General features: G+C 45.0%; 3 protein-coding genes across 3 annotated transcripts; 2 read left to right on the top strand and 1 right to left on the bottom strand.

Moving 5' to 3' along the window:
* Nucleotides 1-303: 303 nt before the first annotated feature.
* LOC101763804 (disease resistance protein RGA2) lies at nt 304-1773 on the top strand. The gene has a single exon (XM_004967773.2). It carries the CDS (start codon nt 304-306, stop codon nt 1771-1773), a length of 1470 nt encoding a protein of 489 aa, XP_004967830.1.
* Nucleotides 1774-3341: 1568 nt separating this feature from the next.
* On the bottom strand, nt 3342-6917 carry LOC101763396 (cinnamoyl-CoA reductase 1). Its single transcript, XM_004967772.2, has 5 exons — nt 6794-6917; nt 6241-6395; nt 5911-6093; nt 4859-5211; nt 3342-3917 (listed from the first exon to the last, which is right to left on the bottom strand). The coding sequence occupies exons 1-5, from the start codon at nt 6915-6917 to the stop codon at nt 3749-3751; spliced, it is 984 nt and encodes a 327-aa protein (XP_004967829.1). The 3' UTR covers nt 3342-3748.
* A 9877-nt stretch (nt 6918-16794) lies between these two features.
* On the top strand, nt 16795-18291 carry LOC101774502. Its single transcript, XM_004971515.3, has one exon. It carries the CDS (start codon nt 16795-16797, stop codon nt 18289-18291), a length of 1497 nt encoding a protein of 498 aa, XP_004971572.1.
* The last annotated feature ends 2309 nt before the right edge of the window (nt 18292-20600 follow it).

Here is a 20600-nt window from a genome sequence, read left to right as displayed (position 1 = left end):
TTCTTCTCTGCCAGTCAGCATATCTTTCCTGCCTTATTACCAAGCATTGCGTGTTTGCAAAGAGGGGAGAAAAGATATGGTCCGTGTGTCTGAAAGCGAGATGGCGCTAATCTTTTCTGTACTGGTGTACCCGGTCGTCGGCCAATGCATCTCGGTCAGTGACCTGTGACAACCGTAACCGCACACATAATCAATGGCGAATAAAATTCCAAACCAGCATCCTACTACGTTCATACGTCCATTGCTGTTCAGTCAATGAGGAGTTAAAGGGCCTGGGGCAGGGCGGGGCATTGGTCCTTGGCAATGGAGGCGCTGCTGTCTGCAGTTGCTAGCGACCTCGTCGGCCGGTTGATCTCCTTCCTCATCAGCAAGTTCCAGGAGCCCGGCTCCACCACCACCGACGACGACGTCGTCAGGCTGCAGCGAGCGCTGCTGCGAGCCCGCGTCGTCGTCGAGGAGGCCGAGGCGCGGCAGGTCACCAACCGGGCGATGCTGCTGCAGCTCAACCAGCTGAGGGGAGAGATGTGCCGGGGCGCCTACGTGCTCGACGCCTTCACGAGGCGAGCCGTCGAGCGCAGCAGGAGGAGACCGCACGCCACGGCGAGGCGGTCGCTCGGCTTGCCTCCGGGCAGTGACGCCACAGGTGAGCTGTCTGTTCTGGTGGACACCCTGGAAGCTGCGCTGAGCGACATGAGGGAGTTCATCGTGCTCCTCGGTGCCTGTCCACGTCTCAACCGCCAGCCGTACAGCTTCTACCTGTTCATGGAGACGTGCATGTTTGGCCGGCAGATAGAGAAGGAGCAGATCGTCAGCTTCCTGCTACAACCTGCTAAAGATTTGGATGTTCTTCCGGTCATCGGCCCTCACGAAGTCGGCAAGCGGACTCTGGTTGAGCACGCGTGCCTCGAGGAGAGGGTGCGAGAGAAATTCGCCAAGATTCATTATCTTAACAGTGATAATCTTATTCTACCGAGCCATGAGCATCATCAAGGGTTGATCGACACCGCTGCTAGATCTCTGTTCGTGATCGACCTCGCCGGCGGCGACGTGGACGAGGAAGAGCGATGGAAAAGGTTCCGCTCGTCCGTTCGCCGCCGCGCGCACGGAGAGAGCAAGGTCGTAATCATCAGCAGGACGGAGGCGCACTCGGGCCTGGGCACCGTGCCGCCGCTCAGGCTGCGCAAGCTGCGCCGGGAGGAGCTCTGGTACCTGTTCAAAGCGATGGCGTTCGGAGGCTCCGACCCGGAGGAGCGCCCGGAGCTGCTGCGCGTCGCCATGGCGCTGTTCGCCGGCATCCCGGACCTCACGCCGTTCGCCGCGGTGAACAAGATCGCCGCGTCGCTCCGCGCCGACCTGAGCGCGCGGTCCTGGCGCCGCGTCCTGAAGGTGTCCACCGGAGTGACGGTGCTGCAGCTTGGCGCCGGTGAGTGGGGGATTTATTACCCCCGCGTGCCGGTGAAGGGCGCCCCGCCGAATGCTCCGTGCTTGTTCTACGACAGGCGAAAGTCGACGGGCATGGCACGGAGCGAGCTCCCGACGGTGACGATGCTGGAGGTTGGCAGAGGCGTCGAATGGGCCGGGGAGAAGCGGTTTGACGTGCTGGTGTGGCAATCCCGCATCCCTCCGTACGCGAGCTACGTCGCGACGTGCGACATGGAGAGAGCTGCTAAGGTGGAGGCCGGCAAGAAACGGCGTCTGAATAAGAGGAGGAGAGGCCAACTGGTTCGTGGCTCCGGCAAAGAGAAGGCGGAGCTAGGGGAAGACGTTCAGTGATGAAGGTGGAGCGGCGACGGGGAATGGAGGACGCCGGAGGGACGGCGTCGCGCGGAGAACACCAATGGTATGGATCAACAGACTGTGATGGTACGGTGCTCCAGCACTTAATTTTCAAAAAAAAAAGAAACGGTGCTCCAGCACCCGATCAGACTGCCAGGAATGCAGCAGCGTTTTATCTGGCCAATTTACACACCGCAGGTTTATGGGTGTACATGTATCATGTATGCCGGCTTTTACTCGCAAAAAAAAAAAGGTATGCCGGCTTTTACTTGTATTGATCGCTTGTGTACAAGAGAAATGCTTGGCTCAGTCAAGACAATGATAATTATTTTTTTTTTGCCAAAATCAACACAAGGGCACTCAAACTAGTGGCTGATATGGGTCTATTTGGTATAGCTTATCTAAAAAAAACTATGGATCTCTTAAAGGTAGATATTGGTAGCACTAAGAAATTTTGGATCTAGAGCTAGACGTAAGTCAGGAACATTTAGTGAATAATTTTGTTTATAGTGCAGACTAACCTTTGGTAAGGCTTCTCAAAAGGCGTTTCCACCAGCTTCTAGTGAAGACGTATCAAAGAAGCAAATTCACAACGGCTTCACCACCGAAACCGAGAAGAAACCACAAAACGGCTTATACAAAAGCGGAGGGGACAAAAAAAAATGGCTTCACCGACTTCTCCATCTGCAAGTATTAATTGACCATAAAATTATCCATATTGCCACTGAGAAGCCGTTTTACTACTAAGCGTTTTTCAAAACAGTCCACTGGAGAAGCCACTCCACCAGAGAAGTTAGAGCTGGAACCGTTTTGATAGGAGCCGGAGCTCTACCAAACAGTGCCTAAATATAAATATTTGGACTAGTTTAATCTACTGTGTACAAACTACAATTCAACCTGAATCTCGAAGCTGAAGTTGTGCAAGTCAGATCCTAAGTCAAAGCACCCAGTTGTGCAAGACAGATCCTTAAGTCAAAACTAAAGTTGTGCAAGGCATTCGTGGCCTCGTGGGTGAGCAGAGCTAGGAAGATCTGGGCCGCAGTGCGGTTCGGAAGAAAGAAATGAGGAATGGACAATGAAGGAGGAGCACTATCGATAAAGTAGCGAGCTCGGGTGTTTTGGGCCTTCATAAACACCTAGGTGTGATATAGACTTTTTCCCCCTATGCTTTGTGTCTCATCATCTAAGGACCGTAAAAGATATCTTGACAAGCTATGTCAGAATAAGTTTAGGATCAATCAAGCTACTGATGTAAGAGCAGGTTTGACGCACAGACAGAGCACATACAACACATCTAATATGTTTGCCAAAAGCAAGCAAAGGGCAGTCACAGAAACCAACTGAGCAGATACGTTGTTGGTGTTCTGTAGCCGTTAACCTACCGAAAGTATTCCTGAGATAGTAGATTGGTGTTCTGTAGCCGTTAACCTACCGAAAGTATTCCTGAGATAGTAGATTGTTAAATGGAGGAATCATCGGGCCTGAAGCTTGGTGGTAAATCAATAGACATAAGACACAGATTTATACAAGTTTGGACTGTCAGAGTAGCGTAATACCTTACGTCATATTTGAAATGGAGTATATTTATTGCGCCATGTGCTTGGATGTATGAGGTATGAGTTGTGAACCCCTGCCCTCCTTTATATATCTTAAGGGGTTACAATATAAGTCTTGATAGAATTACAATGTAAAGGTAGGAGTTCTAGTAGGATTACAAATGTACTTAGGAATTCTAATATAATCATATCTTCTTCCTTCCTTACGGTTACTAGAGGATCTATCCCCACACTTGTGCCTTTGCTTTATAAACGAAGACCAGCTCCGAATTTCCTATATATTATTTAAGAATAATTTGAGTGGTTATTCCCTTTAAAGCTTGAACAATCCTTCATACATAGTCCATGTATACCAACTAAAGTATTGACTCAACACCCATGTTCAAATCCTTTATTTAAATATATATCCTCATTTCTCACAGGGCTGACTTATGTGGCAGTATGGGGATATGACCATTTTCCTGTAGGCTGATCACTGTGTTGTATGCACTTTCCTTGAAAGGAGTGAACTTCATACCCAGAGCCCTGAGCCGTCGCACAGAGAACTTGTAAGGCTTCACCATCGGCGTACTGTCGTTCTCACATCTAAATAATGGGCAGACAAAGACAAGAGAAATTAAATTTGTAAATCAAAATACTACCTTTTCATTTATGGAAGCTGGGACCAAACTAAGTTGCTCTGATGATAGATATTTTTTATATTTTTTTTGGTGAGTGTTTAGGTTGTTACTAGGAAAAAGAACCAAAAGTTGAAGTAATACATAGCACTTTTCTATACCGCACTTGATGAGTATGACAATAGTTTTTACCTTTGCAGCAGCACTAGTAATGTTATGAAAATAATATTACTTTAGATATTTTTAAAATTTGATGAAAACCTCTTTTTTTTTTTATCATGGTCGTTGCCTAAAGTAACTCAAATTTCGAAAGAAATGTCAAAAACATCATGTAAAAGACTGTGCGACAATGGTATATACATGTAGTTTGCCATCACTTAATAACATATAAAAATGGCTACTTAGAATATTTTACATAATTAAGGAGAAATCCACAATATGCACTTGTGGCTCACTTGTGGAACCTGGACCTTCGTTCCAGTGAGACATCAAGGACATACAACGAACATATGAATAGTGATATATTGTGTAATACTGAGATGCAAATAAAGGGTAGCCAAATCTTTTAAACTCAAACTAATATGAACTCAAGTTTAATGCACACCAGGGACATCATTATAGTTTAATCTATATAGAAATGGACCTGGGAGCAGTATAATTGTATTCAAATTCTGAACACATAAACTAATTAATCCTCAAACTTCCGGTTGACACAGACTTTTTTTAAAATATTCAAAATTTTATCTATGGTTAATCTCAAATTGGATTAACTTTAAGTTGGCAGTCTAATTTTGATTACTTTGCTTTATAAAATTTCATAGCTTTTCTAAAGGAATATAAAAGATTAAACAAGGCCACATTTGAATGAAATATATGTCTGAAATTTTAATGCAGAGTGCAGAGATTTACTTAGCGGTGACAGGATATTGTGGGAAGAGCCCTCTCAACATTTGAACAAACTTCGACCGATGTAGCACGTCACCTATGCAGAGGTAGCGTCCATGTGCATTCTGATCTTGGTACACCAAAACATGGGCAAGAGCAACATCCTGCACATCGACATATGCGGCAACTGCATTTGGATACGCCTTCTTTGTGCCATTCATGTAGGTGGCGACTCCGTATAAACTTGCGTTCAACGTTGACTGTAGCATTCTGCCTATCGTGACTGCAGGGACGACTATTATTAGTTGTACCCCTCTCTTTGATGCCTCTTCCACTGCAGTCTTCTCAGCAACTGCCTTTGCATAGCAGTACCAGTTCTATAATTCAATCATAATAAGTCCATAATATGATGCATGTTAATCATGGCAGGTGTGCTAACCCAATAATGATGGTTATATTCCCGTGTCATAAGGTTTTCACGAGACATGTTTATCTATAGCGTAACGTGCAATAATGTCAAGGAATGTGCATGCACTTTCATCATAAGTTAATAGACCCATAAGGCAGGTGTACTATATATATGTGCCACTCAAAAAATTCTCAGTGGAAATTAAATTTCCAATATAATGGAAAATATGTACTATATTTATAATGGCAAAGATTGTTAGTTTATTTATATGCTTCTAACAAAATTATTTAGTGACACAAAAATTATAGAGTTAATATAATGTGGCAACGAACATGCTTTCATAAAAAAAATGAGATGGCATCTGCAAGAAAATGTCACAAATAGCATTCAGAAATGGTCATTACTTGTGTGGTGATTGGCATGAAGGATATTTTGATATATTTCCATGACAAAAATACACTCTTTCTTGAATTTTTTGTCGGTGTATCACGTTAGAAAAGGTTTGTTGTGGTGTTACCTTAATTATATTTAGTTAACTCCGCTGTCTCCTATTTATTTTCATCGAATGCTTATGTGATAACTAAAAAAGTGTGCTTCATTTACCAAAAATATCATTGAATAGTGTAATTATTTTGGAAGGGTTCTTTTATATGGTAGAAGTGGTGACCTGTGTTTCCTTGCAGTACTCAAGGTCACTCCAACAACTCTCATCCAGAATCTGATTAGGGTTCCTCTTAGGGTTCATATGCACAGCTCCATAAGATGAGGTAAACACCACACGCTGCACTCCCATGTCTGCTGCAGCGTTGATGACATTCTTTGTTCCCTCAATAGCAACCTGCACAAGTTCCTGCATATTTTCATGACACGTTTAACATTTGCCTGTTGCTTCAATTGGAATAAATTAAATAGGTTCATGTTAGACATGGATTCAATAATCTTTCTGAGCATGTAGGAGACTTAGATAGATGGTACTTATTATAGGAAGTATTCTGACAGGATCATTCGATACTGGGGAGGCAACATGGAAAACACCATCACATAAGCTGAATGCAGGACGAAGTGACTTGTAGTCCAACACATCAGCACGGTACAGAGATAACCGTTCTTCAGCTCCATCGAGTGCATGCAGATGGGCGTTCTTGCAGTCGTCTAGCACCGTAACAAAAAATTAATCATTAATCTATAAATTACAGAACTAAAAACAACTAGTGAGATAAATATACACACTTCTTGCGGTCCACTGGAATCATGTTAGCAGATGCACAAAAATCAGCAACCAGCTAGCAACATGTTGTTTGAAGTTTACACAGTTTGCACCTAGTAATAAGAGATTGAGATGTAAGAAGGCATTAAAGGGCGTGTGGCATGCTATATATCATACATGGCTGGTGAGGGTGGAGGAAGGAGATACGTTGGTGTGGCATAGTGAGTGGGAAAGCTAGGACAATGGGTGCTCCGACACTAGTTGGTGAGTCCTTTGAAAAATCCATGCAAATTTAGAGACCAATCACCCTTGATGGACGCATTACACCGAGTCGCTGACTCACCAGGGTCTCTTGCGGTGCCTCTTACAGCATAGCCACGGTGGAGAAGCTCCTTGACTAGCCATGACCCGATGAAGCCTCCAGCTCCGGTCACACAGACCAGCTGCTCAGTTGCTGCACCGAGCATTGTCGTTAATCCGTTTTGGGAGATGCTAGCTCTGCCTTGAGCTCTTATATAGGCTATCTTGGTTGGCAACTATTGCTTTGATCACTAAAGCACGTCTATTTTTAGTGAGGTGGCGTAAATTTTGAAAACCTAAAACATGTTGGCCATGTCTTTCATAAGAAAACATGTCTTTTATAGTTTCCATATTCCAGGTTTCTTAGCTTAACAATTTTTAGGTAATGGGTTGCGACATTGAAAATCAACATCCAAAACATAAAAAAATAAATTATGTTTCATATTCAATTCACTTATAACACTTGAATAGCGATGTACGCAATATCAGATACCAACATATGCAACATCACGTAGCAGCATTTATAATATTGAAATACATTGCATGAAACAATAAAAATTTTCAAGCACTTGAAATATAAGAGGTGCCAAAAAAAACATGTTCTTTCACCCATCTCCATGGCCCACGAGCATGCCTCTTTAGCCGCTGATGTATTATTAGATAAAGAAGAAATGGCATGGGTTGATGAGCTAAAAAAAATTCGTCCAGTAAAAAAAAACAGTTCCATTTTTTCCTAAAATGCACGGCCACATTGCATAGATCATGTTTGAGCATGTTTATTGTCTACAGTCGGCCTCTATGGTAAAATGTGTGGGTGAGCTAAAACAGACTTATCTATACTAATATGAAAAACATCAGTTACGTTGTAGTCTTCTTTCTAATTGTCTTTATTGGCCTCTATGTTAGGACTAGTCGAGGGCTTGAGGCAAGTTGTCATCGTATTCTCTAGGGGAAAGTATAGAGCCCACGCAAAACAACAAGAATGAAATGAAAAACACATGTGGCTTAGGGCAATAAACATATTGCACGACCATAATAGGCTGTCATTTTTGTCGTACAAATGCATTGGCTATAGGAAAGCTAACTGAAAATGATGCAAATTAAAAGCATGATGCTTACAGCTTTGAAATTAAGATGGTACTGCAAGAGGTGGACACATGAAGTAAATTTCTCATAATCATTTCACCCACCTAAACATCAGAGTTCTTTTATTTATATTCTGTTCCTGTATATGACCAACAAGGAGTCCTCTACGCAAATTGATAAACCACCCTACACACTTTTATATTTTAGGAAAAGGAAATGTTTTAGACCTCTGCCGGACGCACACAGTCAAATTCTCACAATATTCTCAAGCATTGTTCACGAGGGCGCAAGAGGGGGGGGGGGGGCACACAAATGAAAGGAAACAATTACAACCAATTTGCAAAGTCTATTACTGGTTCTCCACTATTTTTGTGAAAATATTCAAAGCAATGACTTCTTGCTAGGTGGACTGTCTCCCTATCTGCACGCTGCAATAGTGTCCAAAATCATAGCTAATATGTTCTCTCTAAAAGTAGCCTGCATAAAAGAAAAATTGTTTTCATATTAAAAAATAAATCATTGTGTACATCAAATACCCCACAGAAGTTCTACAACCCCACAAAGATCATTTTTTTTCTTCTTTTCTATGCCTGTTAACCAATTCCCCAAACATATGAACTATAGATCTAGGTGAAGTTAACTCGGTAACAATATGAACAATCCTCAAAATTGCTTTGGCATGGTAGTCAAATAAGATGTGTTTAGTTGTTTCCTTGCAATAAAAGAAACAACACTTTTGCCTCCCAAATCAATTCCTTTTGGCCAAATTATCCTTTATTAAAATTATTTCTTGTTGGAGGTACCAATTTTTAGAGGATTTTTTAACTTCCATATGAATTTCTTACGGTTGGAAATTGGTTAATTAGGTATTGATACATTGATCGTACGGTCCCATGTTTTTTTGATGGTAACAGGAGAGGAGAGCCCCTACTGATTATATATATTAAAGGAAACAAGAGTTTAGCTTACAAATAAAACCTCAAGAAACATAAAAGGAAACAAAAAAGATAAGCAAAATTACAATTGAGAGTCTAGCCATAATTGCATAGAATATTTGTGTGATGTCTCTGCTCTACAGTCCCATGTTTATGTAGGTTGAAGGTAAAAATATCCCACTCGTTAGAAATCTGAAAGTTATTTGAGCTACCGTATTATGCCACACTGTCAACTTATCCCCCTACTAGAGCTCTTTGAAAATAGATATTGAGTGGCATTTGATGTATCACATTTGTCATTGTAACATGAGGGTAATAATTGACTATCTTATACAGGCTAGAAATTTTTTCCTTAAGTGGTTTAAGTCCTATCCAGATCTCCTACTAGAATCTGGTTTGTGAACCATTTTTTATTTTGAAGGTCCCACCCAGAAAATCCTAGCTGAGCTTTAAAAGACCTTTTCAAAACCACGAATCACCAAGTTTGGTTGGATACTAAGAAAAGCTGTGCACAGATCATGCTAAATATCTATAGGTGGTGAACTAAGCGTAGTTACTATGGTTTCTTGTGGTAGAACCTACCCACTCGGTTCGAGTCCTCGACTTGGAATATTTCCTAGATTTATTCTAGGAATTAACAGATGCTAAATACTATTCTTTCAGTGGTACCTAGACGACATGTCCGTCTATTGTGAGGTTGCATGTGTGTATTCATAAGGGTGAGTATGCGTGTGTATACATGAACTTACTGTGTTTTGCGAAAGAAAAATAATATTGGTGTCTCTCAAATATTCTCATATGGATAGGGTTGCATATGTGTATTCATATGGGTGAGTGCGCGTGGTAACTCCTACGGTAAAGCACGTTTGATCTTGTCAATTCCTCGATGAAATTAAGTGAACGAACGGAAGGACGAAAGAGATTGAAAGGCACAGCTGGTTTAGAGAAATAGACATATTGTAGCTACTCGAATAGCTGCCTTGTTGGAAAGTTAGAATTAAATTCACGATGATAATGACTCTGGAAGATAATAGGACCACAAGGCTTGAAAGAGATCTAGTTCTTGCTATCGCTCCATTACTCTTGATAGAAGATTATTATAGCCCACCAAGGAAGTACGTCACACAAGTTACCTTTATAGCCCACCAAGGAAGCACGTCGCATGCGTAACCAAATTTGAAAACATCGTTTATGAATCTTGGATCATCCGCGGTATCGAACGTTATCAAAGTGGACGTTGCGACGACCGAAATAAATGATGTCATCGATCTGGATGACTTTTCACGTGATGGCATGTATCACGTCTTTTCTTTTAACGTGGCAATTAGATCTAGCAGGTAAAGTCGATTGCGATTAGATCGAAAATCTTGAACCTGGATTTGATTTGCTTCCGCAATTTAAGGGATGCTGCAGAATGGGGAGGATTCACGAGAGGTGTCGCCGAGGACCTGCGTTCCGACTTCCATGTCGGTGTAGCTTTTTCTTTCTTTCTCTCCGTGGGTGACAAGGAAAGAGCCGGATGAAGAAGAAATAACGTGATTCCTGGGATGGATTTTTTTTCTTCTTTTCCTTGATTTTTTTAATTTCTTGAATAAGTTATTCTACAAATCAACGGCTATGATTTATGTGAGCTCCTGTACCTCCTGGGAAGTAACCGGCGCACTGTAGCAAAGCCCAAAATGGAACTAATAAATTAGAGGTTCAAATTGAACATAATAAGTTTCTAACCATAGACTTTTAATTTTAGGGTCTGATTAGTTGGGCACCAAAATGTGCCCTACCAAAATTTGCATGCCAAAATCTGGGCAAAAGTTTTAGGATGGCACCTGGTTGGGTGCCAAAATGTGGCAGCCAAAATTTTGGCCCCCAATTGGTTTGATGCCAAAACACAACTGCCAATGTTCATGATTCATACTAGCACACACTTTTAGAATATGCAGCTTGCATAACAACGGATGGAAAGATTTTGCTACCCCATCTATACTCAAGGTAGTTCCCTTTAATCTTCAACGGGAAAGGGTGGTGGTGGAACTCCAGCTCCAGTGCTTTGTTGTTGATGGGTGAGAACCTGGGTACTTGAGGAGAGGAGACGATGGCGGGTTGACTGGAGGCTGCAAGAAGTGAGATGACAGGTAGAGGACAACAGCGCAAACTAGTAAGGGATGGGAATACGGGAGCATGGCAGGGACAGCCAAAACGTGGGCAAGCTGAACCTTGCCGATGTGCCAGAAACTTTGGCACGCCAGGTTTTTGTATTTGAACCAAGCGAGCACTAGAATCATTGGGCTTGCCCTGATTTTGGTTTGGCACATTTTGGTGCCCAACCAATCAGTCCCTTAGTCCACAAGATATTATGTGATAATAGTTATCACTACTAGAAAACTCAGCATTCGTCCTGAGGCTCAGTACCGGACCTAACGGCTAGTCCCCGAGGAACCCCTGTGACCCCCTTTAGTACTGGGTGGAGACTTCACCTGGTACTAAAGTCACCCATTAGTATCGGTTGAAGCCTCCAACTGGTACTAATGTGCCTGAAGGCCTTTAGTACCGGGTGGACGCTTCACCGGGTACTAAATCGCAACCTCTCTTCACACATCAGTCCTCCCTTCTGTCTCTCTCACCCCCTCCCCACACTTATCTGCTCGTCCCCCTCATCCTCTCACCCGCGCCTCTCTCTCTCTTCTTCTCCCCGCCGAATCCCCTCTCTCTCCACAGCTGAATCCCCTCCCTCTGTCCCTCCCACAGATCCCATTCCCCCCCCCCTCCCCCCCCCCCCCGCCCCCGTCGCCGCCCCTCTCCTCCCCCCTCCACTCGCCCCTCACCTCTTACATGTGGTAAGGAGCGGCGGTGGGGCAAGGAGCAGCGGAGGCAAGAAGGGAGGGCGCGGCAAGGTGGTGGAGCGTTGGCAGGGCGTGGCGGAGCAAGGAGCGGTGGCGAGGCAAGGAGCAGCGGAGCTCCGGCGGGAGGGCGCGGTGGCGGAGCGTCGGCAGGCATGGTGGAGCAAGGAGCGCGTGGATCTTGGAGTAGCGGCCACCTCTCCCTCAGATCCGGCGGTGGCAGCAATCAGCGGCGGTGGCTGAGCAGCGTAAGTACGCCACCTCCCTCCCTCTCTCTCTCTCTCTCTCTCTGTGGTGCGAGGCTCAGGTGTGCGGCCGGGGCTCTAGGGCTCTAGCGGATGGCTGCAGGGTACGGTCAGGTCTCCGGTTGGCGGATTTCTTTTTTTTATTTTTTAATACCCTTTTAGTACCGGTTATTTGATCCGGTACTAAAGGGCGAAATAACAATACCGGTTGCACAACCGGTACTAAAGATGGATTTTGACCAGGTACTAAAGGCGCATTCCCCAGAAGTGTACTATTCCTTCTATTTGTGAACACACAACTATCCCATTTACGAAATAGACGTTTGTTACCAAAAACATGTAGCACATCTATCTGTGGACACACAACTATCCCATTTACAAAATAGACGTTTGTTACCAAAAACATGCAGCACAATTACCGCATATAAGCTTCTGTTGCAGCTAATATTATACCTGGAGAAGGAGCTCATTTTAGTCTTCATTTTTATTAAATGGTTGGAACTTTGCAAGCTCTCAATTGCCCGTGTTTGTACCATATTACCTTCGAGCATTTGTCACGGACTTGATTTTAAGCAAGACTTTAAGTTATTGGATAGTTCACAGCAGGTCATTTTCTGAATTGATTGGTAAACTTTGTGCTCATTTTTATGTTTGATTTGCATCTCGTAAGTCGAAAAAAGTTATCCCATTCGATTGACCAGGGGGGAAGGTCAGACCATCCTTCACTGATTTGATCTTAATGGCTTAACCCAAGATTGGATCTGTATCACGTTGACTGCTAGTGCGTGGTTAGTGGTTGCTCCTGGTACAAAGGATCGGGTTACTTGCAATTGTGCGGAGGCTGTCAGGTTTCTGAATACCTGGCAGCTAGATCTTCAGGATGGTAGGTAAACTGAAAAAACTAAAGATCATGAGGATGCTGACTAGCCCATGAAAAGAAACTGGGATGCTAGGTAAACTGAAAAAACTAAAATCATCGGCTTCAATCTTTTAATTGAAAATGATCTCTAAGGAGAAAAAATGGGACATAAGCAACATTCCAGCCGTGGATATATGCACACAAGGAATGGATACAAAATCTGCTGTAATTTTCTCTTTTCTCTTTCTCTTTCTTTGATCTTTTTGTTCCCTGTAAAATACTTTATTTATTGTTTTAATATATAACTAATAGGGGGTCACATGAAAATATTCGGTGCAAACCACCATCTCGGTGGAAACGTGAAAACCCCTTCAAAAATCATATTTGTAAGTGTTCAAAAAATCCATAGATGTACTTTGTGGCAAAAGTTGCGATGCAAACTCAAACTAGGAAAATTCAAATGAAAATGATAAATTTCATGTGCATAAACACTAAAAGATGAAATTCCTGGAAATTGGTCTTCTAGTGCATATGCACTTGAAATTTGTCATTTTTGTATGAATTTTTGCAAAAATGGTTTTGCATCCCATCTTTTGCCACAAAGTGTGTCTATGGATGCACTATGAATGTGCATCATTTCAAAAAAATTTATTACTTGAAAGTATGATTTTTAAGGGGTTTTCACGTTTCCACCGCGAGAAGGTCGTTTGCACCGAATATTTTTCTGGAGGTCACACCCCTCCTGTTACATAAAAAAAATTATCCTCAAAGACTCACAAGCATACAACTAATTTCAAATAGAGCAGAAATAAGGGTGGGATGACAACCGGAACCAAAGTTTATTTGTATGTGGGACCAAAAATGGAACATAAGCAACATTCCAAACGTAGATATACACAATTAATGTTGGTCTAAATTCTCCTCAAAAACTAACAAGCATAGAAAAAATTTCAAATATAGTGGAAACAAGGGTGGGATGACAACTGGAACCAAAGTTTAGTCTCAATAAAAGTGTGATTGTTACCTCCACTCCAATGGTCTTTCCACTGTGTTGTTTGTTTGCGTTAGGCATGGAACGCACATGTCACCATGGAGAGGGACCAGAACCCAAAGCTCGCGGGATCTGCACATGCCGACGTAGCAGGATCTGGTGCGGCTCGAGGAAACTCCCCCCGTGCATCGCTAGTTGGGAGTTGAGTAACAAGAGGTGGTGTGATGGAGCATATGTGAAGCATGCAGTGGTGCTTCAACTGGTGGGTGCAATCTCTCGGTGGATTCCTAGTGAATGGGACAGATCCGGTTGGAGAGCACATAGTGTAGCTCTCGGGATCTCACCGCCGTGAGGCGACTTGGTTTCCACCCAACGAGTGGCACCAAGGGATTGAAGCTCATCACCAGTTTTTTCTTTCCTTTTAATTATTTTCCAAATTTTATTGTGTGTTTCTACAATTATTTTTCGTCTTCATCCTTTCCCCCCTACCCCTCCGGTTGCCCTGACAAGTGAGTGATGTGGTGTGGTGTCCAAGGTAGAGTGGTGGCATAGGGCATGTGTGAGCCCAGTGGGTCATTACCACCGGCGGATCTACCCACTGCCCCATCCTCCCCCTCCCTCCTCTGTTTTCTTCAATTGAAATTTTGGTGTGCCCATCTCCTTGACCTAGGGATGGTGAATGTGGCGACCACCCCAGGCTCCAGGTTTCGAAGCGGCCCCGCCTGCATACGCACTTAGCCAACATTGGTTCTTAGTCCAAAACTCTACTACATCCATCATTTGCAACCTTTAGTCCCATCTCTTACAAATTGCCACGCAACCATATGATCAGGAGTCATCAAGGCCACTAATGATGAGAAATGGCTAGATCCCTAGATTAACTGTTAGAGTGCATAGCGGAATCCACCCGACCTGTTATACCCACGAGACGGCGCCCCACCAGAGCCCACAACAAGGACTTGGGTCTAACTCAACCCAAAAGACTAGTCCGATGGGTGAGGGCTACCCCACCTATATGTTGTGCTCCCCCCCCCAACCCACCCCACAATCAATTTCCGCACTCTTAACAAGTGGAAAATATTATTAACATTAGCCACCGAGAAAAATATTATTACTCTTAGAAATGTGTGCAAATATGTCATTAATAGTTGGAGTACTTTGGTAATGGGTCCATTCTAGTTAGAATTAATTGGAGTTGTTTCTCTCTATGTGTTTAGTCATAGTTTATAAAACTGTTGCAAAATCTCTAGTCATCACTTGGTTGGTGAGATTTGTAATGGTGGAATATGATCATCCAAGTTCGAGTCTTTGACTCGATGCGAGTACTTGCATTTATGGCTAATTTTTGTAATAGTAAGTGGTGTACCGTTCACAATGAGGTGGATGTGGTAACTTTGATATTCTCATGATCTGTTCAAGCAGTCTCTTGATAATTTTCATAAGTGTGAGTAGTGAGTTCATGTTAGAGTCGCATGAATAACACATATAATAATAGTAGTAGGGTGTCTATCGCCTTCATATCTCCTAGCGAAAATGGCACGCAGGAGCTTTATTTTCTTTCTTGGAAAGGTAAAACAAGCCCATTTTTTCAAAACAGCGATACCCATGCAGATGTTTACGACAATTACCCATATCGATACAAACACACATCCTACTCTTAGACGAGCATTGTTGAGAAACTGAGCAACAAATCTTGAGATTAACAAAGTCACCATAAGCATTTCGTTGTCAACGGGCATACCACTTACCACTAAAATTAAGAATAGCATGGTTAATTCTTGAAATAAATATAAAAAAATACAAGCACCTACGTTGAGTTGAAGACTTGATGGGCAGTTCACTAACTCAGTTCGCAAAGAGCTACTAATTTTAACTTGAGAGAAACTAGCATCACGTACCTCTTCTACCAAAATCATGCTACACTTCTAGGCCCTGTCTGGATCGGCTAAAGTGCGGATTGTTGGTTTTAAAAGGTCTGGTTGATCTAAGCATGCCAACTTTTACCATCTTTTAACAATCCCATAAGTTGCCTCTCATTAGCTTTTGCCATCTTGTGCATTGAAAAAATAGACCAAATTGGCAATTGGATTTTACTGGAAATGGCCACCTTTGTCATTCACATACCCACGTCTCCACTAACGGTATTATAAGCTGTTGAAATCTAGAAGTAGTATTTCAAATCCCTTTGGTACCATCAAATTTTGAGTTTCCTTCTATGCCACCAGTTAAAAATTTTCTGTTCCCTTCCATGAACGTCACGTTCCATATCTCTGAGCTCTGTTAAGGACTAAACTGCCCTGTCTTCTCCAAAATTTCTGATGGCACCAAAGAGATTGGAATTTTCTTAATGGCATAAAAGAAATTTACTCTTAACAATTCACAAGCTAAAGACGTTTTTTCACAATCTCTAGTTGATCGGGATCCTAGTCAAGGATTGTAAAAAGGTTCTTTAAACTACTCTGGGCACTTATTTGTGACCTGTGGTCAGCATATCCTTGTTGTGTTACTCAACATCATACATTCCGGTGAACATTGTCAGCCTTCTTCAATTCTGAGCCCAAAATCTTTTGCAACAACAAATCATCTTGAAAAAAAAAATGCACACCCCAAGCCCCATTCTTGTTTTTAGGGTTCATTGTTCTCTGAATCGGATTTTTTAAATGGGGTTGTTAGACGTCGTACGTTTGAAAGTTCACTAAATCTTATTCAACCATTTCTTCGGAAACACCATTGATGAAACAAAAAAAAAGACTTCGAGTTCGATGTTTAGGATGTGTTTTTTTAAAAAAAAGAACAGTAAACAGATTCTGGGCTGGTCCTTTTTATGTTAACATTTCACAATAAATTGATTGCTTCACCGGCTTATCAGCTGTATGCAACTTTGACGAGTGACGACCAGCCGCCTGCTTGGAAGGGGAACCACAAACCGGGACAGTCACCGCCGTGCTGTCTCAGGGGTTGACCCTTGACTTGGACCTCCACATTCCATCCATGGCATCAAACTTTTTCTCGCGAACCGGCGGGAATCCACTCGTCGGTTCAGTAATCACTAACCAGCAGCCTGCAAGAAACTCCTCGATCAGTTTCAGCAATGGACGCCTTGGCCTCTGCGGTGGTCAGCGACCTCATCGGCCGGTGCCTCTCCTTCCTCATCGCCAGGTACCAGAAGCATGCCGCCGCCAGCAAACTTGGGAGGCTGCACCGTCTCCTCCTGCGTGCTCGCGCCGTCATCGAGGAGGCCGAGACGCGGCACATCACCAACCGCGGTATGCTCCTGCAGCTCGGCCGTCTCAGGGAGGGCATGTACCGGGGCCACTACGTTCTCGACGCCTCCCGGAGGCTCGCCGCCGTCAGCACAAGAAGGCGCGTCCTCGCGGCGCGCCGATCCTCCTCCTCCTCGCCGTACTTCGACGCGGCGGCGGTCGTCGACGGCAACAACGGTGAAGGAGCAGTGGAGGTAAGCGGAGACAGCATGAACGAGCTCCAGGCCGTCGTTGACAGCCTCGAGGCCGTGCTCGGCGACATGAAGGAGTTCGTCGTGTTCCTCGGCGGCTACCCGCGCGTCGGTCGCCAGCCGTACAGCACGTATCTGCACATGGGCCGGTGCATGTTTGGCCGGCACGGCGAGATGGAGAGGGTTATCGAGTTCCTGCTGCGGCCTTGCTCGCTTCCCGGAGTCCTCCCCATCACCGGCCCACCGGAGGTTGGGAAGAAGACTCTCGTGGAGCACGTCTGCGCCGACGACAGGGTGCGGAAGCAATTCCCTCTGATCACCCATCTCTGCGGCGACGAACTTGGAGACGGCGAATATGATCTGATTCCTGAGCACCAGGAACACGTCCCGAGCGGCGGGGGATCACTGATCATCGTCGAGTTTGCCGGTGCGCCGGATGCCTCAGCTTGGAGAAGGTTCTACTCCTCTGTTAGCAACAGCGACAAATCAAGCAAGATCATCGTCATCAGCCAAACAGAGCAGGTCTCAACTCTAGGAACGGGACAGGCACTGAGGCTGGCAACCCTGCACAAAGAAGAATACTGGCACTTCTTCAAGGTCCTCGCCTTCGGCAGCGCCGACCCGGGCGACCACCCGGAGCTCGCTTCCATCGCCATGGACCTCGTGGACGAGCTCAAGGGGTCGTTCATGGCCGCCAACATCCTCTCCCGGCTGATGCACTCGAGCATGGACGCGCGGTTCTGGCGCCGCGTGCTGGAGGTGGTCAGGCGCGGCGTGCGCGCCAACTACACCGCCTTCGGCGAGCACCCGAGCCGGCTGCCGGGCCGCAGCAGGCTCGCCTACCTCTGCGGCGCCGCCGAGGACGCGCCGCTCTGCTTCTACTACGACTGGCGCAAGCAGACGGGGACGTGGCGACCCGGTCCGGCGCAGAGCGCCGAGCTTCCCAAGGTGACGCTGCAGGACGTGCTCGACGGCCGCGCCGTGCCCCGTGGCGAGGACAAGATGGGCGTGCTAGCATGGCGGTCCCCTATACCGCCCTACTACAACTACGTCACGAATTGCGCCGTGGAAGCGGCGGCGGAGAGCCTGGCCGTGACGAGAAGCAGTTATTTGAAGAGGAAGAGACTAAGGTAGCGTTTGATTTTGGGACGATGTGAGTTGAGTTGGAGCCGTTCCATCTCATGTTTGGATGAGTAGGTTGGAGTCGATCCAGTTTTTTGTTTGGTTGATGAGGTTGAGAAGGTTAAGATGGATGTCCTTTTAACACCGTTAGTTGTGAGCCCCACCTATCAGTTGCGGGGCTCACCTGTCAGCCTCTCTTTTTTTCCTCCCTTCCTCTTCTACCTTCTTCCTCCTCCCCGCACGGCTCCTCTCCTGGCTCCTCCCACGCGCCCCCTGCTCTCCCTCGCCACCGCCGGCCCCTGCATCCGCCGCGCCGGCGGCCTCCTCGCGGTGGCGACCTCCCCCGCCACCTCCCCGCGCCCGCCACCACCCGGCATCCCAGCTCCTCCCCAGCGCGCAGGCAAGCACGGAGATGGCGTCGGACTGGGTCCATGCAGTCCCTCCGATTTAATGGGATGCGCTCGACCCGAATCTCATAGGAATATTCCCATCTGGATTGGGAATTCAATCAAACATGGGGCGAAGTGGGTTGGCAACCCACTTCAACCCTCAATCCAAACACAGAGTGATGCTGCAAGACTAGTGTACCATGTTCTTGTACATACTCTGTTTTGTAAAACCCATCTCAACCCACTTCGATCCTCAATCCAAACACAAAGTGATGCTGCAAGACTAGTGTACCAGATTCTTATACATACTCTGTTTTCTACTAATAATAAGATTTGTAACTAGTCATTCGTAAGCGCCATGACATGATTCTGCAATTTGTCGAGGCCAGGGACCTCATCTTCTTCCTGGCCGCGAGGTACCAGAACCGGACCACCTTGAACACAAGAATCTAGAATGTAACTGAAAAAATAAGCATGAAATTGAAAACAAATTCACCTGACAAAAAGAGAATTAGAAATCAATGGAAAAGATTTTTAAGTGGGACTTTACAGATGACCTATAACTGGCATAAATTCGCATCAAAGTCTCACGAGCGTGTAACTTATTAGATTCTCTTTGGTTCATGTTTTTTAATATAATTCCTTTCTGGAGGCAACCTGTGTTTGTTTAGACGCTGGCACAATCAAATCCCACGGAGATAAGGAAAAACCAGGTAAACAGATACTGCTGCCTACCTAGTGTAATGAGGCTCACTGCCCGTTCTAATCCTCGTATCCGCTTGCTTCCTACATACTTCCTGGAATTACTATTCATTTTGATCTTTTTAAATATATATTTAGAAAAATCAAAATAAATAGTAACAGAGAGTACTCCAGAAGAACGATGTCGAACAAGTCCTTAAAATTAGATGCACCCTGACCTCGTCTCCACAACGATCGTGTACACCTTGCAAATGAACGTCCATTACCACCACAGCCTGCAGGTTGTCAGGAACATTATGGTGTTGTTGCCAGGGCAAAATGCCAGGCAAAAGATCTTTATCATTGTCACCGTCTCGTTGATCATATATACTTCTTCTTTAATTTTTGTTTTTAACACTATACTTCATTATTGGGCAAAACCAAACAAAATAAGTAATTGCTTAAATCGTTTACGATTATACAACTCTTCCATTTTCCTTATATGCTAAGGTTTAAAGTTGACAACCAAAAACTACCTAACTATTTCAATTACCACAAAAAAGAGGGATGGGACAGGGGCCGCTAGAATGAAATCTCAAAGAGTTTCGAGCGATTGTTGCCTTCAATGACCATCCCACTAAGTTGCTAGTTGGAGACTTAGGAGTTATGTATGGATCATACATTCTTCCCAAGGTATAGTTGAACTTGTTTGCCCCTGGTTAGGTGATCTAATTTCGCTGTATGTGGAGTCCCTACAGGTCATCAACACGTTGTTGACATGCACCGCTGCCCCTCTTCCCTTTTTCACGTGAGTGTGCCCGACTCAGAGAACCTTTTCCCCTATATCTTCTATCGACAAGCGCTCCCTCTCATTCCCTTTACCTTTTCCTCCTCGCTCTTTTCTACCCCGTTGGCTTCCACAACACACCGCAGAGGTGGCTCGAACGGATCTCAGTACACCTCCCCTGCTCCGCGGCCACCTCCGACTCGTCATCGACAGGTGAGGCAGATGCATGCTGCCATGGGGGATAGGAACTCAGAACCCGCGAGATCCACATATGCTGGCATAGCGGGATCTGGTGCGGCTCGAGGGCTACTGATTGGGAGCTGCGATGTGGCTGAGACTATGCATTAACTGGTACCATGAAGGGGAGGGTGAGCAATCTCTCTCTCTCTCTCTCTCCCTCCTCCCTCAAACTCTATCCCTCTCCCCCTCCCTCCCTCTCTCTCTGCCCCAGATTCTGTGGATTC

Source organism: Setaria italica, chromosome V (assembly GCF_000263155.2).
Source record: "Setaria italica strain Yugu1 chromosome V, Setaria_italica_v2.0, whole genome shotgun sequence".
In the NCBI taxonomy this organism is placed as follows: Eukaryota; Viridiplantae; Streptophyta; class Magnoliopsida; order Poales; family Poaceae; genus Setaria; species Setaria italica.
This window is presented reverse-complemented; position numbering and strand designations above follow the sequence as displayed.